This window comes from Candida metapsilosis (genome assembly GCF_017655625.1).
Source record: "Candida metapsilosis strain BP57 chromosome Unknown scaffold1, whole genome shotgun sequence".
NCBI classification, from domain to species: domain Eukaryota; kingdom Fungi; phylum Ascomycota; class Pichiomycetes; order Serinales; family Debaryomycetaceae; genus Lodderomyces; species Lodderomyces metapsilosis.
In genome coordinates, this window is record NW_027138159.1 from 865,835 (window position 1) to 884,008 (window position 18,174).

General features: G+C 36.8%; 7 protein-coding genes across 7 annotated transcripts; 1 reads left to right on the forward strand and 6 right to left on the reverse strand. All coding sequences in view use genetic code 12, as the record gives it.

Moving 5' to 3' along the window:
- Positions 1-154: 154 nt before the first annotated feature.
- Positions 155-3,034, forward strand: RPN2 (proteasome regulatory particle base subunit; the record flags this gene model as incomplete). Its single annotated transcript, XM_067692925.1, has 1 exon — positions 155-3,034. One exon carries the CDS (start codon positions 155-157, stop codon positions 3,032-3,034), a length of 2,880 nt encoding a protein of 959 aa, XP_067550417.1.
- A 36-nt stretch (positions 3,035-3,070) lies between these two features.
- I9W82_000392 (uncharacterized protein) lies at positions 3,071-3,814 on the reverse strand (the record flags this gene model as incomplete). Its single annotated transcript, XM_067692936.1, has 1 exon — positions 3,071-3,814. The coding sequence occupies one exon, from the start codon at positions 3,812-3,814 to the stop codon at positions 3,071-3,073; it is 744 nt and encodes a 247-aa protein (XP_067550418.1).
- Positions 3,815-4,215: 401 nt separating this feature from the next.
- On the reverse strand, positions 4,216-5,238 carry I9W82_000393 (carboxymuconolactone decarboxylase family protein; the record flags this gene model as incomplete). Its single annotated transcript, XM_067692947.1, has 1 exon — positions 4,216-5,238. The coding sequence occupies one exon, from the start codon at positions 5,236-5,238 to the stop codon at positions 4,216-4,218; it is 1,023 nt and encodes a 340-aa protein (XP_067550419.1).
- Positions 5,239-5,526: 288 nt separating this feature from the next.
- On the reverse strand, positions 5,527-7,851 carry I9W82_000394 (phosphatidylinositol-3-phosphatase; the record flags this gene model as incomplete). The annotated part of the gene is made up of 1 exon (XM_067692958.1): positions 5,527-7,851. The coding sequence occupies one exon, from the start codon at positions 7,849-7,851 to the stop codon at positions 5,527-5,529; it is 2,325 nt and encodes a 774-aa protein (XP_067550420.1).
- Positions 7,852-8,061: 210 nt separating this feature from the next.
- Positions 8,062-9,705, reverse strand: JIP5 (Jip5p; the record flags this gene model as incomplete). The annotated part of the gene is made up of 1 exon (XM_067692969.1): positions 8,062-9,705. The coding sequence occupies one exon, from the start codon at positions 9,703-9,705 to the stop codon at positions 8,062-8,064; it is 1,644 nt and encodes a 547-aa protein (XP_067550421.1).
- A 265-nt stretch (positions 9,706-9,970) lies between these two features.
- I9W82_000396 (uncharacterized protein) lies at positions 9,971-10,432 on the reverse strand (the record flags this gene model as incomplete). The annotated part of the gene is made up of 1 exon (XM_067692980.1): positions 9,971-10,432. One exon carries the CDS (start codon positions 10,430-10,432, stop codon positions 9,971-9,973), a length of 462 nt encoding a protein of 153 aa, XP_067550422.1.
- A 1,614-nt stretch (positions 10,433-12,046) lies between these two features.
- Positions 12,047-14,275, reverse strand: I9W82_000397 (uncharacterized protein; the record flags this gene model as incomplete). The annotated part of the gene is made up of 1 exon (XM_067692991.1): positions 12,047-14,275. The coding sequence occupies one exon, from the start codon at positions 14,273-14,275 to the stop codon at positions 12,047-12,049; it is 2,229 nt and encodes a 742-aa protein (XP_067550423.1).
- Between the last annotated feature and the right edge of the window lie 3,899 nt (positions 14,276-18,174).

The following is an 18,174-nucleotide window of genomic DNA, read 5'->3' on the forward strand; positions in this document are numbered from 1 at the left end:
AATGTCTCTCCACGTGATTGGTAGCAGAATTTGAGACAGTAAACTTTTTTTTTTTTATGGTGGCAACAACACCGAACGAAAAAAAAGAAATAGTCCCACCAAGGCAGTTTTGATTTGTTTTCCCAATTACAACAGTACAAGCACGAGTAAAATAATGGCATTGGTATCTGCGGCTCCATATTTAGCGTTACTTGGTGAACCAGACACCAGTTTAAAGTCATACGCTTTATCATCGTTGAATGAAGTGGTTGACCAGTTGTGGGCGGAGATTGCCAATAACATCACTGATTTGGAGGAATTGTATGAAAACTCTTCGTTTGAGAAAAGAGCTTTAGCTGCGTTGGTGATATCAAAAGTTTATTACAACTTGGGTGACTTTGATGCATCTGTGAAATATGCATTGTATGCGGGTGACGAATTCAATGTGGAAGAGCAGTCCCAATACGTGGAGACCATTGTCAGCAAATGCATTAACTTGTACAACTCATTATCTCAACAGAAATTTAGTGACGACTCAGTAGTGATAGAGTCCAGATTGACCTCAATTTTCGAAAAGATGTTACAAAAATGTTTAAAGGCAAATGAAGTAAAGTTGACATTGGGTATTGCTTTGGAATCGTATAGATTAGACTTGGTGGAATCCATATTAAAGACACAAATTGAAAATAACGAAGAACAAGGACTTCATTTGATAAACTATGTCTTGATTTGCTCCAATTCCACAATAACAAACTCGGTATTCAGGGTCAAGATTTTAAACACTTTAATATCATTGTTATTGACATTGAAAAAGAATCAAGACTTTTTCACCATCATTAAAATTATTGTGCAATTGAATGACTCTCAACTTGCAATTAATTTATTTCAAGAGTTGGTCAAGCAAGGTGAAGAATTTATCGCTTTTCAAGCAGCCTTTGATTTGGTAAACACGGCATCACAGGAGCTTTTGGACAAGGTTACAGAATCATTTGCTAATCAAACTGAAAACGAGATTGTGAAGAAGACATTGAATATTTTATCTGGAGTACCAACTTCCGACTTTGATAACACCTTCCTTTACAAGAATAATGACACCGATATCACTATATTAAACAAGACCAAGAACCTCTTGGATGGAAGAAGTTCAGTCTTCCACTCTGCTGTCACATTTGCTAACGCTTACATGCATGCAGGTACAACTGATGATTCATTCTTTAGAAAGAATTTGGAGTGGTTGGGAAGAGCCACAAATTGGTCAAAGTTTTCTGCAACTGCAGCTTTAGGTGTAATTCACAAAGGGAACCTTTCTCAAGGACGTACCATTTTGAAGCCATACTTACCAGGTTCAAGCAGTGCTGCGCACACAAAAGGTGGTTCTTTGCTTGCATTGGGATTTATCTACGCTGGTCATGGAAGAGAGGTTGTTGGCTATTTAAAGAAGTTCCTCGACGACAATGGTAGCTCGTCTGGAGCCAATGACATTGAGGTTCAATTACATGGAGCATCTTTAGGTGCAGGTGTTGCTGGAATGGATTCCCAAGCAGAAGATTTGTATGAATCATTAAAGGTTGTTCTTTACTCGGATTCAGCCACCTCGTCGCAGGCTGCTGCTTTGGGTATGGGTTTGGTGTTGCTTGGATCTGGAAACGAGCAAGCCACCAGTGATATGTTGACGTACGCTTTAGAAACTCAGCACGAGAATATCATCAGAAGTTTAGCCATAGGGATTGCGTTATTGCACTATGGTCGTGAGGAAAAAGCAGATTACATTATCGAAGATCTATTAAAACAAGAGTCACCCATTTTGAGATATGGTGGTGCATTTGCCATTGGTTTGGCCTTTGCAGGAACTGGTGACAACGGTGCCATCAAGAAATTGTTGCATTATGCTGTTTCAGACCCAAGTGATGATGTAAGGAGGGCCGCAGTTTTAAACTTGGGTTTTGTATTAATCCGTGATTACAGTGCTGCCCCTCAATTGGTCAAATTGTTGTCTCAATCCCACAATCCACATGTAAGATATGGTACTGCGTTGGCACTTGGAATATCATGCGCAGGAAGAGCTTATGCACCTGCGATTGAAGTTTTGGAACCTTTGACTAAAGACCCTGTTGATTTTGTCAGACAGGGTGCTATGATGGCATCAGCAATGATATTGATTCAACAAAATGAATTTTTGTATCCAAAAGTGAAGGATTTCAATAAGCAATATGCTGATACTATCAAGAATAAACATGAGGATGCATTGGCCAAATTTGGAGCAACCTTGTCCCAAGGTATTATCGACGCTGGAGGCAGAAATGTCACTATAAATTTAGAAAATGCACAAACAAACACATTGAATAGCAAAGCAATTGTTGGATTAGCTATATTTTCGCAATCGTGGTATTGGTTCCCCTTAGCTCACTTTTTATCATTGTCATTTGCGCCTACATCTCTAATTGGAGTTAGAGGCAGTGATTTGAAAATTCCAAAATTCGAGCTCAACTGCCATGCAAATCAAGAATTTTTCCAATATCCCCTTAAGGAGGAAGAATCTAAAGAAAAGCAACCGGATAAATTGGCTACTGCTGTTTTATCAACCACTGCTAAGGCCAAGACAAGAGCTAAAAAGAAGCAACACAAGAAGGAGGAAACTGATAAGATGGATGTTGATGAAGAAAAAAAGGATGACAAAAAAGAAGAAAAGAAATCGGAGGATGGAGAAGCTCCTTCCAAAGAAAGCAAATCAACGGCATCCAAAGGGGACGAGAAGAAGGATGATAAGAAAGAGATAAGCTCGCAGCCCGCAACCATACGCTACTCAAAAACACCTTACAAGATTGAAAATTTATCCAGAGTATTGCCCCAACAATCCAGTTATGTATCATTCATTAAAGATGATAGGTTTGTACCGGTTAGGAGATTCAGAGGAACTGGTAGTATAATTGTTTTAGATGACACCAAGCCAGAGGAGCCTGTTGAATTTATCAAAACTGTCAGACAGTTGAATATAACAACTGCACCAGTACCCGAACCATTTACATTAAGTGGAGAGGATTTAGAAGATGAATAAGTTGTCATGTATAGATAAAGCTGTCGAGTTCTATTTCTATCTATTCTTGCATCGTAGATATTGTGGTTGTGTAAAGCAAGCCACATGAATATCACTTCTCCCAATTTGTTCGTATTTGCCGATAGGAATCCATCGTCCGAATCGAAACCCTCTACCAAACTTTCTTCTCTTTAGCTGCCTATACCTGACCCCTTCGACTGTGTATGTAGAAAAGAGGATTGCAAATTGCAACGTATTTCCTGGATCCACGTCACAAGAATAACTTCCACCAATACCTTTCCCCAAAATGAATTCAGTTTTATAACTCGGTCCAAAGTTTATGAAATATCCTCCGTAGCTCACTCTAAAGTCAAGTCCCAAATCTAACTCCAATGACCAGGTTTGTCTGTATGTAGCTTTATCTCCAGCATGATTTGTTGCACAGTCGCCTAATGGAGTCCAATGTACAATCGATGGATCAATAACTTGGTTGGGCGAAGGGTCGGCAAGAATTTTGGATACTGTACTCTCCTCGTATGATAGCTCGATAAACAGTGGTTGTTCTGACTTGTTGAGAATATTCTCATTGAAAATAAGTGATTGGGAGAATGGAAGGTGAATGACTGATAATGGTTGCAATTGCAAGAATTGCATCTCTTTATATGAGTTAATTGTTTTATGGACCAAATCAAGCTTACTTAGCTGATGAATAATCCCCAAATTACTATTTTCATCGAAATGATTGCCGATTAATATACATGTGGTAACAGGTAACAGAAGGAGGAAACTAATTCGCTTCATGAATTGAGCAGTAGAGGTTTCACTTCAAAATGTTGCAAAAAAAAAAAGTGAAAAAAATTAGATGGATAAACCAGTGAAGAAAACAGCACAACCACAGTTTAATTCTTGATACCAAACCAAGTTGTAGTAGCGAGGTTCATTTATTGAAACTATTGGTCCTTACCCTCATCAGATCTAGTCATATTGCATAACAAAATCGTTAGTATGCAGGATCTTGATCAATGATGTTTGTGTCATGAAATGGTCACTGGTGAAGTATAGCACTATGCTTCTGTTAAAAGAGAATTATACCCGACTATTGTTGACCCATTGAAGAGGTACACGGTTCGAGTTTTCACCTCTTTAATGAATTGGGCATGCTCTTGTTCATAACAATCATATACTCTATACATCTATATCATTCACAATTTCGCTACAGAATCTTTTCCTCCTTTCCATGTAATCCCCCCTGTCCAGTCACATATATCAAACACCATTGATCTGACATTATTCAACTCTTCTTTAGTTGCACCATTGTTCAAGGCTCCTTTCAAATGACCCTTTAGTTGCGGATTAACATCTTGTGGAATCAAACATGCAACAACACACATCGATGTCTCTTTACCGGAAATAATCTTTGTATAACTCAACAACGGCGCATGTACATGGTGGAATGCGTGGTACCATAAGTCCGGATATGCAGTCAACATTTGATTCTTGACTCTATTATTGATTTTTGAGTAAACGCTGTTCCAAAAATTAGATCCTCGCACCAAGTCAGAAGCAATCTGTTGTGGGTGAATAGACAGTTCACTAATGGGACCATCAATTGTATCCTCTGCAGTATCATCTTCCTTGTCAAATCTGGTTCCATAAACGTCTTCACTGACTATAGATGCTGAAGGGATATGGCCAGGACTAACAATTCTAGGACGTTCAGGAGTGAGTCCGCTTTTCAAGTTGGTAGGAGTAACTGTTTTCAATATCATCAATGCATTGATAGCTTTGGGCAATCCACTCAATGCGATACTTTTCAAAATCACTTCCCTAAACCTTGCCGTGAGCTGGTCTTGTGCGGCAATGATATCCACATGCTTCGAATACTTGAACTTCAATGGGAGCTCTTTGTAGTAGGAATGGGGAATCAAAACATCAGGGAGATTGACACCGACAGCCGATAAGTCTTGAAACTGCTTGGCGGAGTTTATAGAATCTTGGGCCAATTTAATCAAGCTTGGTTCGGTTAAAAGACTTGTTGATGATGTTTCTTGTGAGGTAGGGTTTGCCAATAGTTGCTGACGTAGTGCAAAATGGTAAAGCTTGGGAATCTCTTGTGGTTGGTTGACAACTGTTAAACAAGCTGTGGCGATCAAGTACCATGTGTTTTGCAAAGCGGGGTACTTGTAGGCCAACCTCACTAACCTCTCTGCTGTTAACACATTCATTCTGCTTACCTTTATTTTTAAAGGAGTGTGATAAGTTGTAAGATTGTAGAGATCAACTCAAAAGGTCTATGGAAGGGGCTGATCGGTTCGAAGTTGTTTGGGAGATTTTTTTTCTTCCACAGAGATAATATATCGTATCAGAATCCGGGGAACTACCATTTAGAATGCGCTATACATACCGCTATACAGACTCTTTACTTTTTAATATCTTCAGGCCACAAAGTTTCTCCCCAATCCTCATAATTACTCAATGCAAATTGTATTTAATATACCCCCCCTGTGCACTATCTACTCCTTCCTCAAGGCCATTTGTGCAAATTTCCGATCTAAAGAATTTGACAATCCATTCATCTCTTCATCAGACCTCCCATACAACTCAAACCACCACTTCATATCAGCCGGGTTGAAAAATATAACTTCATCATCTGCGACATCTGCATCTGCTGCATACAATTTATTGCCAAATTCATTTGGCCGTGAATTGAAATAATCCCAAATTGACACAGTAGAGTCGTAACATTTATGTACTTGGAGTAATTCGCGTTCTGAATCGCATAAGAACGATCCATATTGACAAGAATAGTAATGATATAGCAACCTCTTGAGAAATCTAGTGTTAAACTCGAACTTTGTGGGATGTTGACGAACAATCTGATAGACACAATCTAAAAATTGATGGAACACTGGTGATCTCTCATTGCTCCCACTGTAAATGCTAGATGATGGTGAATAAAACAGTTTATCGGAATTCGTGTCAGGTGAATTAGGTCGATTCCCATCGGGGTAACTAGATAATCCATTCTGTGCACTATTTTTAATATCACGGGCAGCCCTAGCTGCTTTTTGTAAAAACGAAGTTACACTGGCTGCTGCGGCACTTCCTGCACCCGTGGTGGCTTCGTTGGCTAGTGTGTTTTCCAACTGCAAGCTATCAACAGACATTTCTGACGATTGTTCATCAGTCCTGTTACCATCTCGATGTTGATGCAGATGTTGCTTCTTGGACTGCTTCTTCATCACGGCACCTATGCACCCACCATGATCGGCTCGAGTGTTGAATTTGAAACCAAAACTAACCCATTCTTTTTCAATTAAAACCATGAAGCCCTTGATGGTCCTGTAATATGGGTCTAGACATAATTGCGCCAACGCAGATACTTGTGACGTTCTATCCCATCCATCAGAACAATGTATAATCACATTTGTGTTGTTGAGGTGGACTGACTTTGTTATCCTATCCACTGATTGTAATATTATGGAAAGACGGTTCAACCATTGCGTCTTGGTTAGTGCGTTTTGTAAAGCTGCAGCTACTGACGGGCTTTGAGATTGGCCAGCAACAGATGGTTGTTGAAATCGATCGAGGTCGTTCAAAACAGTTGTCAACTTCGTAAGCGAATCTCTCACCACGTGAATATTATCAATATTGCAAAATATCTTATCAACTTGACGTGGGCTTCGCGAAACATGAGAATTATTGTTATTATTATTATTATTATTCTCGTCACCATTGGTATCATTACTTCGACTTTTTTTATTTCTGTAGTTATCGACATTTTCTGTCCCCGCTCCCAATGCATGTTGAGCCATTGCGTTTGTGACAGGTCTCAAATCAACTAGCAAATTACGTTGCATTTGCTGTGATTGATAATCAGCACCTTCGTCTCCATCATTTGTTTTCAATCGTCTGCTACGCTCAACATCTTGACAATGGAAAATCTCTCCAATTAGCTTTTCATCTTGAATCGACCGGTTTTGCAAATTCAATCCAACTAAAGGCTGAGCACACCTAGCAATGACATTGCCATTGATATTGGACTTGTGTTTATAGACTACTGCCGGTATCCGTTGTTTCGATCTAAATTTAGCTGCATGTTTCAAAACATTGTCAGAAATGGAGTTTGGCACAATTAGGATTCGTGGATAAGATGGACAAAACTTGTAATCGGCATTCACTTCAGACATTCTCCAGTACTTGTCGTCGCCATTTTTTGAAATCAAGCCTAATCTGGTGTACTCAGCCACAGGGTCAAATATATCCCATCCTCTCACATTCAATTCCTTTTCCAAATTGTTTGGAACGTATGAGTATGCATATAGTGATTTAATATCGTTTTCAGTCTTCACAGTTGTTGCTAACGAGCTCAACTTGTTGAACACTTCTGTACAGATTAAATCATTTTTGAAATCAAATGAAAAATAGGTAAAATCTTTACATTGTAACCTGATGTTTGAAGCACTATAGTTATCAAACCCTTCAATTTGTGGTGTAATTGATTGTGGTTGAGGTGAAGGGGAGTTTGTCGTTGCCGTTGACGATGAATTAATAGCCGATGATATTCGATACTCAATACTTGAAGAATTTGATGTTGCTGCCGCATTGTTATTCAACCAAGTGGATCCTCGACATTTTGCAATTCTTTCAATTATAGGGTAACAGATCCATATTTCCTTTTGCTGTGACGGTTGTGCTGTGGTGGATGTTGAAGATGGTTGATTTTGATTTGTTGTAAATGTGAATACAAGATGGTGAGAAGATAGAATCAAGGTACCCAAAATATATGACCCTCGTCTGCTTAGTACAACGTCATGGACTGTGAAGATGTTTTCCATAGTTGGTTTCAAACTTGTCGGTGTTAGCAGTATCAGTCTTGTGATTATAATGTGTTGGCGTATCGTATAATCCTGAAAGCAAATTTTGGTCGGTGGTTGATAAGAATTTCGACGCACTCTACGTAAAAGCAATAAAATCAGATCACGATAAAAAGTTGCAAAAATAAGGACAACTACACTACATAAACCACATAACTATATATGTATCTTTTATAGCCCTTCGAATCTCTTAATACCATGTTCATGTTTCTGCATGTTTCTTATTTGTTTGGTTGTGAGTTTCTTTTCTTTGGTCTTTTGCTTCTTTGCTTGTGGTTGTGGTGCATCCTTCTCTTCGCTGTCTTGTTTCGTGAGTTTATTAATATCAATGGACTTGGTTTTCGGTTTGGTGATTACTTGAGAAAAGTCTCTCCTCTTGCGTTTGTAAGCTGGGGGTGTCTCATCGTTGTCATTCTCAGCTGAATCATCTTGCGCTGCATCGCTAACTTCTTCCTCGCGGTCAGTATTATCTAATTCAATGTCAGACACATCACTGATACTCGATACATCACTACCGGACAATTCAAGCTCATCATCACTACCACCAAGTCCATCATCACTGTCACTATGTTCACCATCACTACTTTCATTCTCCTCCTCTTCTTCTTCAGCTTCTTTATTTGACCATATCTTCAATCTATCCATTCCAGCACTAATCAATCGATAATCGTAATCAATATCCAACACTCCCACCTCATCCACGGGTTCAGATCGTTCATCAACGGTAGAATGCACTCGTGTTTCAACAACTTTGCCCTTTTTGTAATTTATACGATGAAGTAAGCCATCACTATCCCCACACCAAACAGAATGTGCCATCTCTTCCGAATCATTGTTCATTGTTGGCACAATTGCATCTATTGAGGCAGACTTGTTAATTTTAATACGTGATAATTGATCCATTAGTTTATTTTTGGAATTCTTCCAAATGGTAACGATTCCTTCTCCATGACTAACCAATACAGTGTCAGTTTTGCCTTCACTCAATTCATCAGTAGTGTAAGACATGGCCAATAGTTCATCCTCTTGGTCATCAGATTGTGAAATGATTCCCTTTCGAATATCAATATGAGCCAACGTGGTTGATCCAAGGGTAAGATAATGGTATGGCGATTGAGGCATCATCAAGATATGATTAATTGAGTCGTCATGTATTTGACCAACTTTGAATTTTAATTTATTTGACGACAAGTTGGAAGAATCATACACCAACACATGTCCTTCTTCATTCCCAGCTAATAAAAATGGGTGGCTTGTCGAATGGCACAACTTTGTTAACTTCTCTTTTGAGTCTTCATTGACATCCACTTTACCTACAACTTTACCCAGTTCAGTTGATGCCTTTTTGATAACATTATCAGATCCACAAGTATACACAAATTCCCCCAAGCAGTCGTTTCTAGGATCGAAAATGACATGCCGACAGGACCCTTTGTGCCTTTTGGTTTGCCAATTGGTTGTAGTATTGGATTCAACCGTTGAATCTGCATCAGGAAAGTCTTTAACAAACGTCCAAAACTTATTCTTCAGCTGTGACACTGATTTCGTGACATGAGGAATCTTACCCTCGGCATAAGCACGTTTATCAAGCTTAGCCACTTCCTCTCTATTCGCTTCCATAGCTTCTTCAAGCTTGATTGCATCATAAGTGTTGCATAGTACACGTCCTGTTGCTAACCCTGATATAAAGATTGGTCTTGTGGGATGTGCAGCAACTGAAAACAATGGGTCTTTATATTTGATCTCGAGAATTGGTGCTACTGATGACTCCATTAACTGTGCAGCCTTGGCTGAATTTGACTTCTTTTTACCCATTTTGTATGACGAGCTTGATGAGATGGTGTACGGAGGAGCTATTTTTTTTTTCTGGTTCTTTATTTTTTCCTAATCCTGGAGATGAGGTTAATGGGATTGAGATACCCATTTGGACACAAGTTTCATTGGCAAGTTATGAATATTACATATTCAATGAAAACAGTGTATCTTCTCTTTTGCTTTCCATTGCCAAATTTCATAGAATCTTATACACTCAAATGGATGATCATGAAAGTTTCCCCCTCCAAACCCCCCCTCACACACACTACGAGTTCAAAACAGTACTAAACTCCTTCTTCTTCATCTCAATAGTGTTCTCCAACTCCTCAATTCTCAAATAATACACTTCATTAGCCAAACTCTCGGTATCATTGACCTTATACACCTCCAATAACTTGCGATACAACTCCTTCAACTGATTAAGAGTGTTGACGTTAATACTCTTGTGCTCCAATTGTGTTGAAACATGCGTTTTCCATTGATGTAAGATTGCCTCTAGTACATCAGGTGCAATTGAGTCCAAATCTTGTTGGATTTGGATCTTGTTTGTGTGTAGAAGTTGAGAAAGGAGGAGTATGTCGCGTAAGGTGTATAAGTTAGGGTTTGTTACTTGTGAATGGTGGTGACTCATTTGGGCGATGGGCGTTAATAGCAAAGTGGATAAGTGGTGGATTTGAAGTGTGTTCTTGATGCCAGTAGTGTCAAGGTTTGAATCCGAATTCAACATAAATCGCGTCTTCAAATGTTGTGATTCAATGCACGACCGCAATACCATCGCAAGACAGAAGAAAAAAAAAATTTCTTTACTTTTTCTTTCACTCCTTGTTACACCTCTTTTTCTTCTTCTTTTTTGCTCTTTGATACGAAATGCATTCTATTCACTGCACCATTTACTATATCAATGAATGAGTGGAGGGGAAAAGAACTGCTAGATCAAAGATTTTTTTTGTCGAAATGTACACCTCATACTGAATTATGCTTGTTTTAAATGAACTTTATTAATGTATATATTTGGATCTTGATGTTTCGACACATTTTTGTTTAGAGGGGTATTTAGAGCTAGAGATGTGCGTAGGGAATACCAATTGATAGGAGATTGGATTGTAGGATTTGAAAGAGTGGACTCTTTTCACATTTATGCAATGGAAATGTGTGTCCTTTGTCGTGAATATTCCTGAAACCAAAGAGCGACACTGGTTTTGTCTTTTCAAGCATATGTCTTTGTGTGTAGAACCAAAGAGAGTTCTAGAACTACTGTCCCAAAAAGCCACAAACTACAAAAAAACAATCGGGGCTTCTATTATGACTCCAGCGAACATACAAATATACATTGTACTCTATCCAATAGAGACAATAAACAGAAAAAAAAAGACAATTGTTTCTTTTCTTTTGAGTAACTTATGTTTAAATCCGCCTCATCATTGCATCTCATCACCAATACAATAGGCTAATAATAATAAGCTTTATTCGATGCAAAGCAAAGCAAAGAAAAAAATAAATCAATGCACGGCGATTCTTATTTCATCAAAGTGGTTACTTGTACAATTTTTTGAAAAGAAGCTCATTGGTAGTACAATTCCAACCGGTTGAGTATCTCCCGCAATTATCACAGAAAGTAAAAAATTCCGAAATGGAAAAAAAAATAAGAGAAGAGTAGAGTAGAGTAGAGTAGAGTAGAGTAGAGTAGAGTAGAGTAGAGTAGAGTAGAGTAGAGTAGAGAGCTAGAATTAAGCCGAGGTCCAAAAGCTTCTTCTATTGTTAACAATAGAGAAAGAGACAGTAAAACAATAAAGGAAGCAAATAAATTTATAAAGGCGTTGGAGTGTGTCATTTTTCCCATTGTTTTTTTCCGCCTTCTACATTGTATTAGGCTCTCTCTTTCCTTTTGTTTGTGCCGTTCTTTCGTTGCTGTTTCGAACCAGTTCCAGAACAGGTTCCAAGCAAGCAATTTTTTAAAAAAAAAACACTACCACGTTAAAAAATTTAGAAACTCTTCTTATTGGAAAGGGAACTTTCGTTTTATCCCACATTCTTACATCAACTAATCTCTTGTTTTCTCTTTGTTAAGTCATTGGTTCATTATATTTGTATTGAGTTTCTATAATCTATATCTAAGTCATAATAATAGTAGTAAAAAAAAAAAACAGGTATTTGTAAGTGAAAGAAAGACAGGGTGGGATTCACCCTCTGTAGCGGTGTTTTAAAAGAATGGAATAAGACATGAGTTGCAATTGAAAGGCAAAATCTCATTAAGTCGTAAAATAAAAAGGAGCGTAAAACATCATCAAAAGGAATGTGTGTATAGTTTGTGAACCAAAAACAGCCACATCATAACTCTCTCCTAATGTTGACTATTATTGTTATTATTCAACATGGAAAAGTTAAAATCACGATTCAATCGTTCTTCAATTTTTAAAATCAACGTATCAATTTGACACCTTGAACTATCTTGTTGCAATTGTAAATTATGTAAATCGTACTGCGAACACCAACCAGAAGCATCTAATTTCTCTTTAATCTTTTGAAATACATCATCAATTGAATGTTTTTGATTGGTGAGGAAATCGGAATAATTGAGTAAATCTTCAACACTCGTCATTTCTTCAATGGAGTTGACTTGGGTAGTGGAGGAACTCTGTTTTGATTGTTGTTGTTGCTGTTGTTGTTGTTGTTGTGTTCCTGCTGAAGAAGTGGATTTTCCCATTGACATTGACACTGATGAGGAGGTTCTTGTGGATCTCGCAGTTGTAGCTGGTGTGGAAACACCACTAGTTCCAACCTGTGCCTGTCCCTGTCCCTGTCCCTGTCCCTGTCCCTGTCCCTGTCCCTGTCCTTGAGCAGCAGCTAAACAATCGAAATAGTTTTGTTCAATATTGTTCAAAGTTGCCTTTGTTGATTGCAAATTCTCACTAAATGTAATAACAGGTGATGTCAATAATGGGGGTGGAGTAATGGGGGTGAAGGTTGCATTAGCTGTGCCTTGACTACAGGCACGAGATCTCTTGGCACGAAGAATAGATGTCAATGAAGATGTAGTTGATGTTGATGATGAAGATGAATTATTGTGTTGATGTTGACATTGTCTCTGTTGTTGTTGTGGTGGTGGTGGTTGTTGGAACTGACTCAATTGACCAGTAATACTGTTATTGACAGCCCCATTTGATACTGGTACTGATTTGGTACTGATTGGTGGAGTAATAGTCGTTGGTGTGTTTGCAGTAGTAGACGCACTAGCAGCAAGTGGTATACTCCTCTCATCAGTCTGTAAAGGACTCAACTGTGGTCTTGTAGGAAATGGATTCGCAGTAATGGAGCTTATTGTTGAAAATATAGCAGGTTTGGAATTTACTGGAGTAGATGATGAAGACGTGGAGTCATTGTTGTTGTTTGCACTTGCACTTGCACCACTATTCTGACCTGAATTACTTCCCAATGACAATTTACGTATCCCGTTTTTCAAATTCTTCAATCTCTTTAAAGGACTAGACTTTTCAGTTGAAGATGAAGGAGTGGTGGCACTTATTGATGATGTTATTGTTTGAGAAGATAGTTGTTTATTGTTGTTGGAGTTGAGTGCAGATAATTGAGTACTAGATCCAGGAAACCCACTTAAGGAAGATATAACTGCTGAATCACTTAAATTTGAGCTTGATGGATGATGAGACAGTTTCAGTAAAGTTGGGAAATACAGTATAGACTGTGATTGTTGTTGTAGTTGCTGCTGCTGTTGTTGTTGTTTTTGATGATCTATTAAGAATGTAGGGGAATCCAATGCATAGTTGGAGTATGAACTTTTACCATTTTGATAAAGGTGGTTAAACTCAGCGGAACAAATGCTATAATTCGTGCTAGCATCATCATCATCATCATCATCATCGCCATCAGCACCGTCGTTATCATTGTGATTGTTGTTATGTAACGATTGAAAATGTTTATTGTTGGTGTTATTGTCATGTGAAGCTACTGACGATGCACAATGTACATCTTCTGTATTGTTTGCAGTTGAGGAGTTGATAGTGTTTTGAGTGGTACTTAGGGGAGATTTTAAATCTTCAATAGCGTCAGGTAAGGGTGGCAAAAGTACTTCTGCTCCATTTGTGGGTTGGGAAGCACTGTGCTGCTGGTGTTGTTGCTGTTGTTGTTGCTGATGATGATGTAGTTTCTGTAGTTGTGATGAACAAGGTGGTGGTAGTATGCCTGCATTTAATACAGGGGTATTAACCACTGGTGTACTTGGTGATGAAGTGTTTATTGATAAAGAAGGCTGTGGTGATTGCAAGACGGTGGCTGTTGGTGTTGTTTTTGTTGTTGGTAAAGGTAAAGTTTGAGTAGATGATGATCTATTAGATAGACTTGTAGTACTAGAGTGTGCTGATATAGAGCTAAACCTTGCCAGGTGCTGCTGCTGTTGCGGTAGTTGTTGTTGTTGTTTTGATTCTTCTGCTGTTATTATAGTTCTAGGCAGACTAGTATTGTTAATGGTATCAGTACTGGTAGTAGTAGTAGTAGTATGTCGTTTTTGTTCTTCAGTCTCTTCTAGTACTATACCTAATCCACCAAAGTCACTCATTTGTAAAGGGATAGATTGTAGTATATGTTATGTTATGTTATGTTGAGTGGTGTTGTGTGGTGTGTGTTTAAATTTTTTATTCTTTTGGTTACATGTATTATATTATTATATATATATCTCTACATATCTCTCCTTTTCTGTTTTTGTTTTTTTTTTTTTTTCAGAAATTGAAAAAATTTAAAATAAAATAAATTAAATTAAAAAATAAAATTAAAAATAAAAAATTAAAAAATTAAATAAAAAATAAAAAAATGGATTAAAATATATATTTTGTATTGATGAGAATAATAACACAAATCAAATAATATTCATTCACGATGGCGAGATCTACTAATATATCACACACAATATATTAAAGTTATTATACCAACCCTAACTAAACTTATAACAGATTCAAAACACATTCAATTCACCACATAGAAGAAGAAAAGAAGAAAAAAAGAACAATTCTCAACTAACAAACCCACACTATTAACTTACAAAAGCTTATTATATTCAGTTTAAATTGGTGAGAGTTTTTCTTATTAAAAAAAAAAAAAAAGGTTAAAAAGGTTAAAAAGGTTAGGAGATGGAATCACATTCCGTTAACCTACTTACTCCAAAAAAAATCGTCAGATCTCTCTACAAAAAATGGGCCTACTCGTTGTTTCTTTTTCTCTTTTTATTTTATTTTCTAAAAAAGCAGCAATGACGTCGCTGTGTTCTACGCTGTCCAACTTTCTTTTTTTTTTTTTTTCTTTCTTATTTAGTTCTCACATACGTCTGGTCTGATCCCCTGTCTTCTTCTCTATTATTACACATCCTGTCTACTGTACTGTATTCATTCTCCTATTTTTTGTGTATCAGTCTGAAACCTATTATTATCAATGCTATGCAATATTGTACTCTTTTATATGTGGTAGTGTAACTAAGCACAAATAATATTATTTTTATTTTTATAGTAGGACAATAATCCTGTATATAAACTGACAATAGACCAATAAAAAAACAAATTAAAAATTGGGTAACTCTTGTGTCACAAAAAACTAAACATTGTTGCGACACACACATATATATCATACAACAGATGCTGATGATAGGGTATTTATGCAAAGTAGTTATGTACTGTACAGCCTCATTCCACACTTTAACAACTTGCATAGAAGACGTATATACGCACCTCTTCAAGGGTTCTTCACTAAAAAAAAGAAAAAAAAAATAGAAAGATAAATTGGAGTGGGTGAAAACATACTTATACTCAACTTTCCTTCTTTCAGAAAGTCTAACAGCTGTCAAATTTGTTTCCATCAAACGTATTCACAATCAAATAGAAAAAAAATAACAGAAAAACAAAAAGCAGAGATTAACAAAGAAGAACATAGCAAAAGCAAGACTCAATGTAGATAGCTTTTTAATAGTTTCTAAGTTCTCATTGGTTCTACGGTGGACATGGTCAAGAATAACGAGGCAAGAAACACACAAAAAGATGCAATCTAAACTAAATTCAAACTAAACTCGAAAATAATAAAAAAAAAAACAATAGGGGATCGGGAATCTCTCCTCTTCACAAAAGAATATCCAATGGCGGACTTTTCAAAAAAGAAACATGATACAATAATAATGATGGTCAAAATGGAAGCACAAATTTAATAACGGTTTGACTATTGTTGTGTGAGAAAAGGAAATAGCAACGTATCTGTATTCAAAATTGTCTGTCTTACAGCACAAATTGTAGCATGAACATTGTCTCAGAATCACACAATAGAAGTAAAGGATTCTAGACCTTTTCTCTAACATGGTTTATGGGGGTATTTGCTTTGCTTTTAGTTTTGACTGAAAAGCATGGTATGTTTGGCAACCCATTTAAAGTTTGTTTAAGACCCTCTCTCTTCTAGCTTTAATGCTGAGTAAAAAAAAAATCGTTCAATTCTAACTGCAAAAGTAGGAGTAAACTAAAAAGTTGTAATCTACTACTTACTTGCCCAATTTTTGTACTTTTCCATAGTATTGTCTTTAGTAGCTGCAAATCTTAAAAATAAAATAATAATAATTTTTTTTAAAAAAAAGTTACCTGTAATAATAAACTTTCTTACAACACAAATAGGAAAAATAAAGAGCGGAAATTGCAAAACTAATTCCTCTTTTTTTTTTTTTTTTTCATTTTGGTTACTACACTACTTTTTTCTTTTCTCTCTTTAATGTTGAACGGAGTTTTACCCTTTGAAAAGTAATGTTACCATGGAAAGATGGATGGCAACTCTTATACACACTACCCTTTCAATATCTACCCACTGCACATAATTTAACTCCTACCTTTTTTGCCCCACCTTAGTTATCGGACATAAAAATAGTATATTTTGCAGTTGATTCCAAAAAGCACTCACCACCTATTGCTTTTCCCATAAGAGCGGGTTCTCGTCTCCGCAGCTTCTACAGCGGTGTCAAAATCGTTACATAATATAGGTCTTACTAAGAAAAAGCTTAATTTTGTAGCTTCAAAGTGGATGAAAATCCTTTACAGTCTTGATAAAATTAAGGACTAAAATGAAAAAGATTTTATTAATTATGCCCCCTTTTCTGCCTCGTTAATACGATTACAGACGGTGGCTTCAAAGCGAAAAGCAATCTTAACAAAGCCTCTAGCTTGATCTCTTCCCTAAATGCTTCTCTCATTGGAAACAAGCACAACAAAGAATAAAATAAAAGCTTGTTTTCTATACTTTCAACAGTCTAGAAAAAAAAAACTAGAAGCAGTTCTAGAATCGTAGCACTTAAGGAACACAAAATAGTTGCCCCTCAGGAAAAGGAGAAAAAGAAAAAATAAAGAATAAGAACAATAGAAAGAGAGAAACAATGGAATTTATTATTAGTATTCATTTTGTTACCTCGGCTTAAAAAAAAAAATATCTCTCGTCAACTTTTACATCTTTATTATTATGATCAACATTGAACTTTTCAAAGTTTTAACCCATTTTGCCTTTCCCCTTTAGCTTTGTTTGCTCTCCTAACTCCGCTTGAGGACAATAAATACGTAACAAATGATGGATCCAAAGCATTGATTAATGTCTATTATAATTTTTCATATCACAATGTCAAAATGTACGACCGGCCCCCCTCCTCCTCCTTTCGTCGGAATTTGCCACCCCTTGCCCTTGCGTCAACATCCTAAATATAAAGTAAAACTTTCCAAAGCTAAGCCGACTATCTATAACCCCCTCCCTCCCCTTTACGTCATTGAGCATATCAAATACAATATTTGAAATGGGGAAGTTCACGGGAGGGGTCATAAAATTGCTATTTACCCTCTCTCTCCTTCCCCCCTTACAGTAAACCAGAAAATTATATCTGATGCAGCATAATTTTGCAATCTCGTTTATTTTCTTTGCCGTTTCAAAATCAAAAATATCTTTGAAACTTTTTATACCACGAGACTTCCAAGGCTTCTCCTCTAGACTTGATTGACTAAGGGATGCCTATAACTGTCTAGTTGATTTATAAACTCTACATATTCAGTTTCTAATTACGGTAGTCACTCGTGTGATATTTTGACTCGTATCTTTTTTTTTCCGCTCACAAGAGCCAAACGTTTTGTGTATGTAACGGTTATATATTTACACACAAAACTTTTTTCTGTTTTTTTTTTTACTTGGTTCAACAGATAGAAGTCTAGAACGTACCTCCTTTCATTTATCAAGAGAAAGTGTTCAATAGCTATAGATTACGAATATGATGATATGCAGTAAAGACTTCACCAAAAAAAAATAAACTGAATTTCCTTTACTCAAAGAATTGGCCCATTTTGAACTTTTTTTGAGTTTCTTTTTTCTTTATATTTTTAAGTCCAGTGTACCTCTCCCTACACAAATGAGAAAATGCAACATGTATACTGCAATATGTAACATATGCACCATGCAAACATA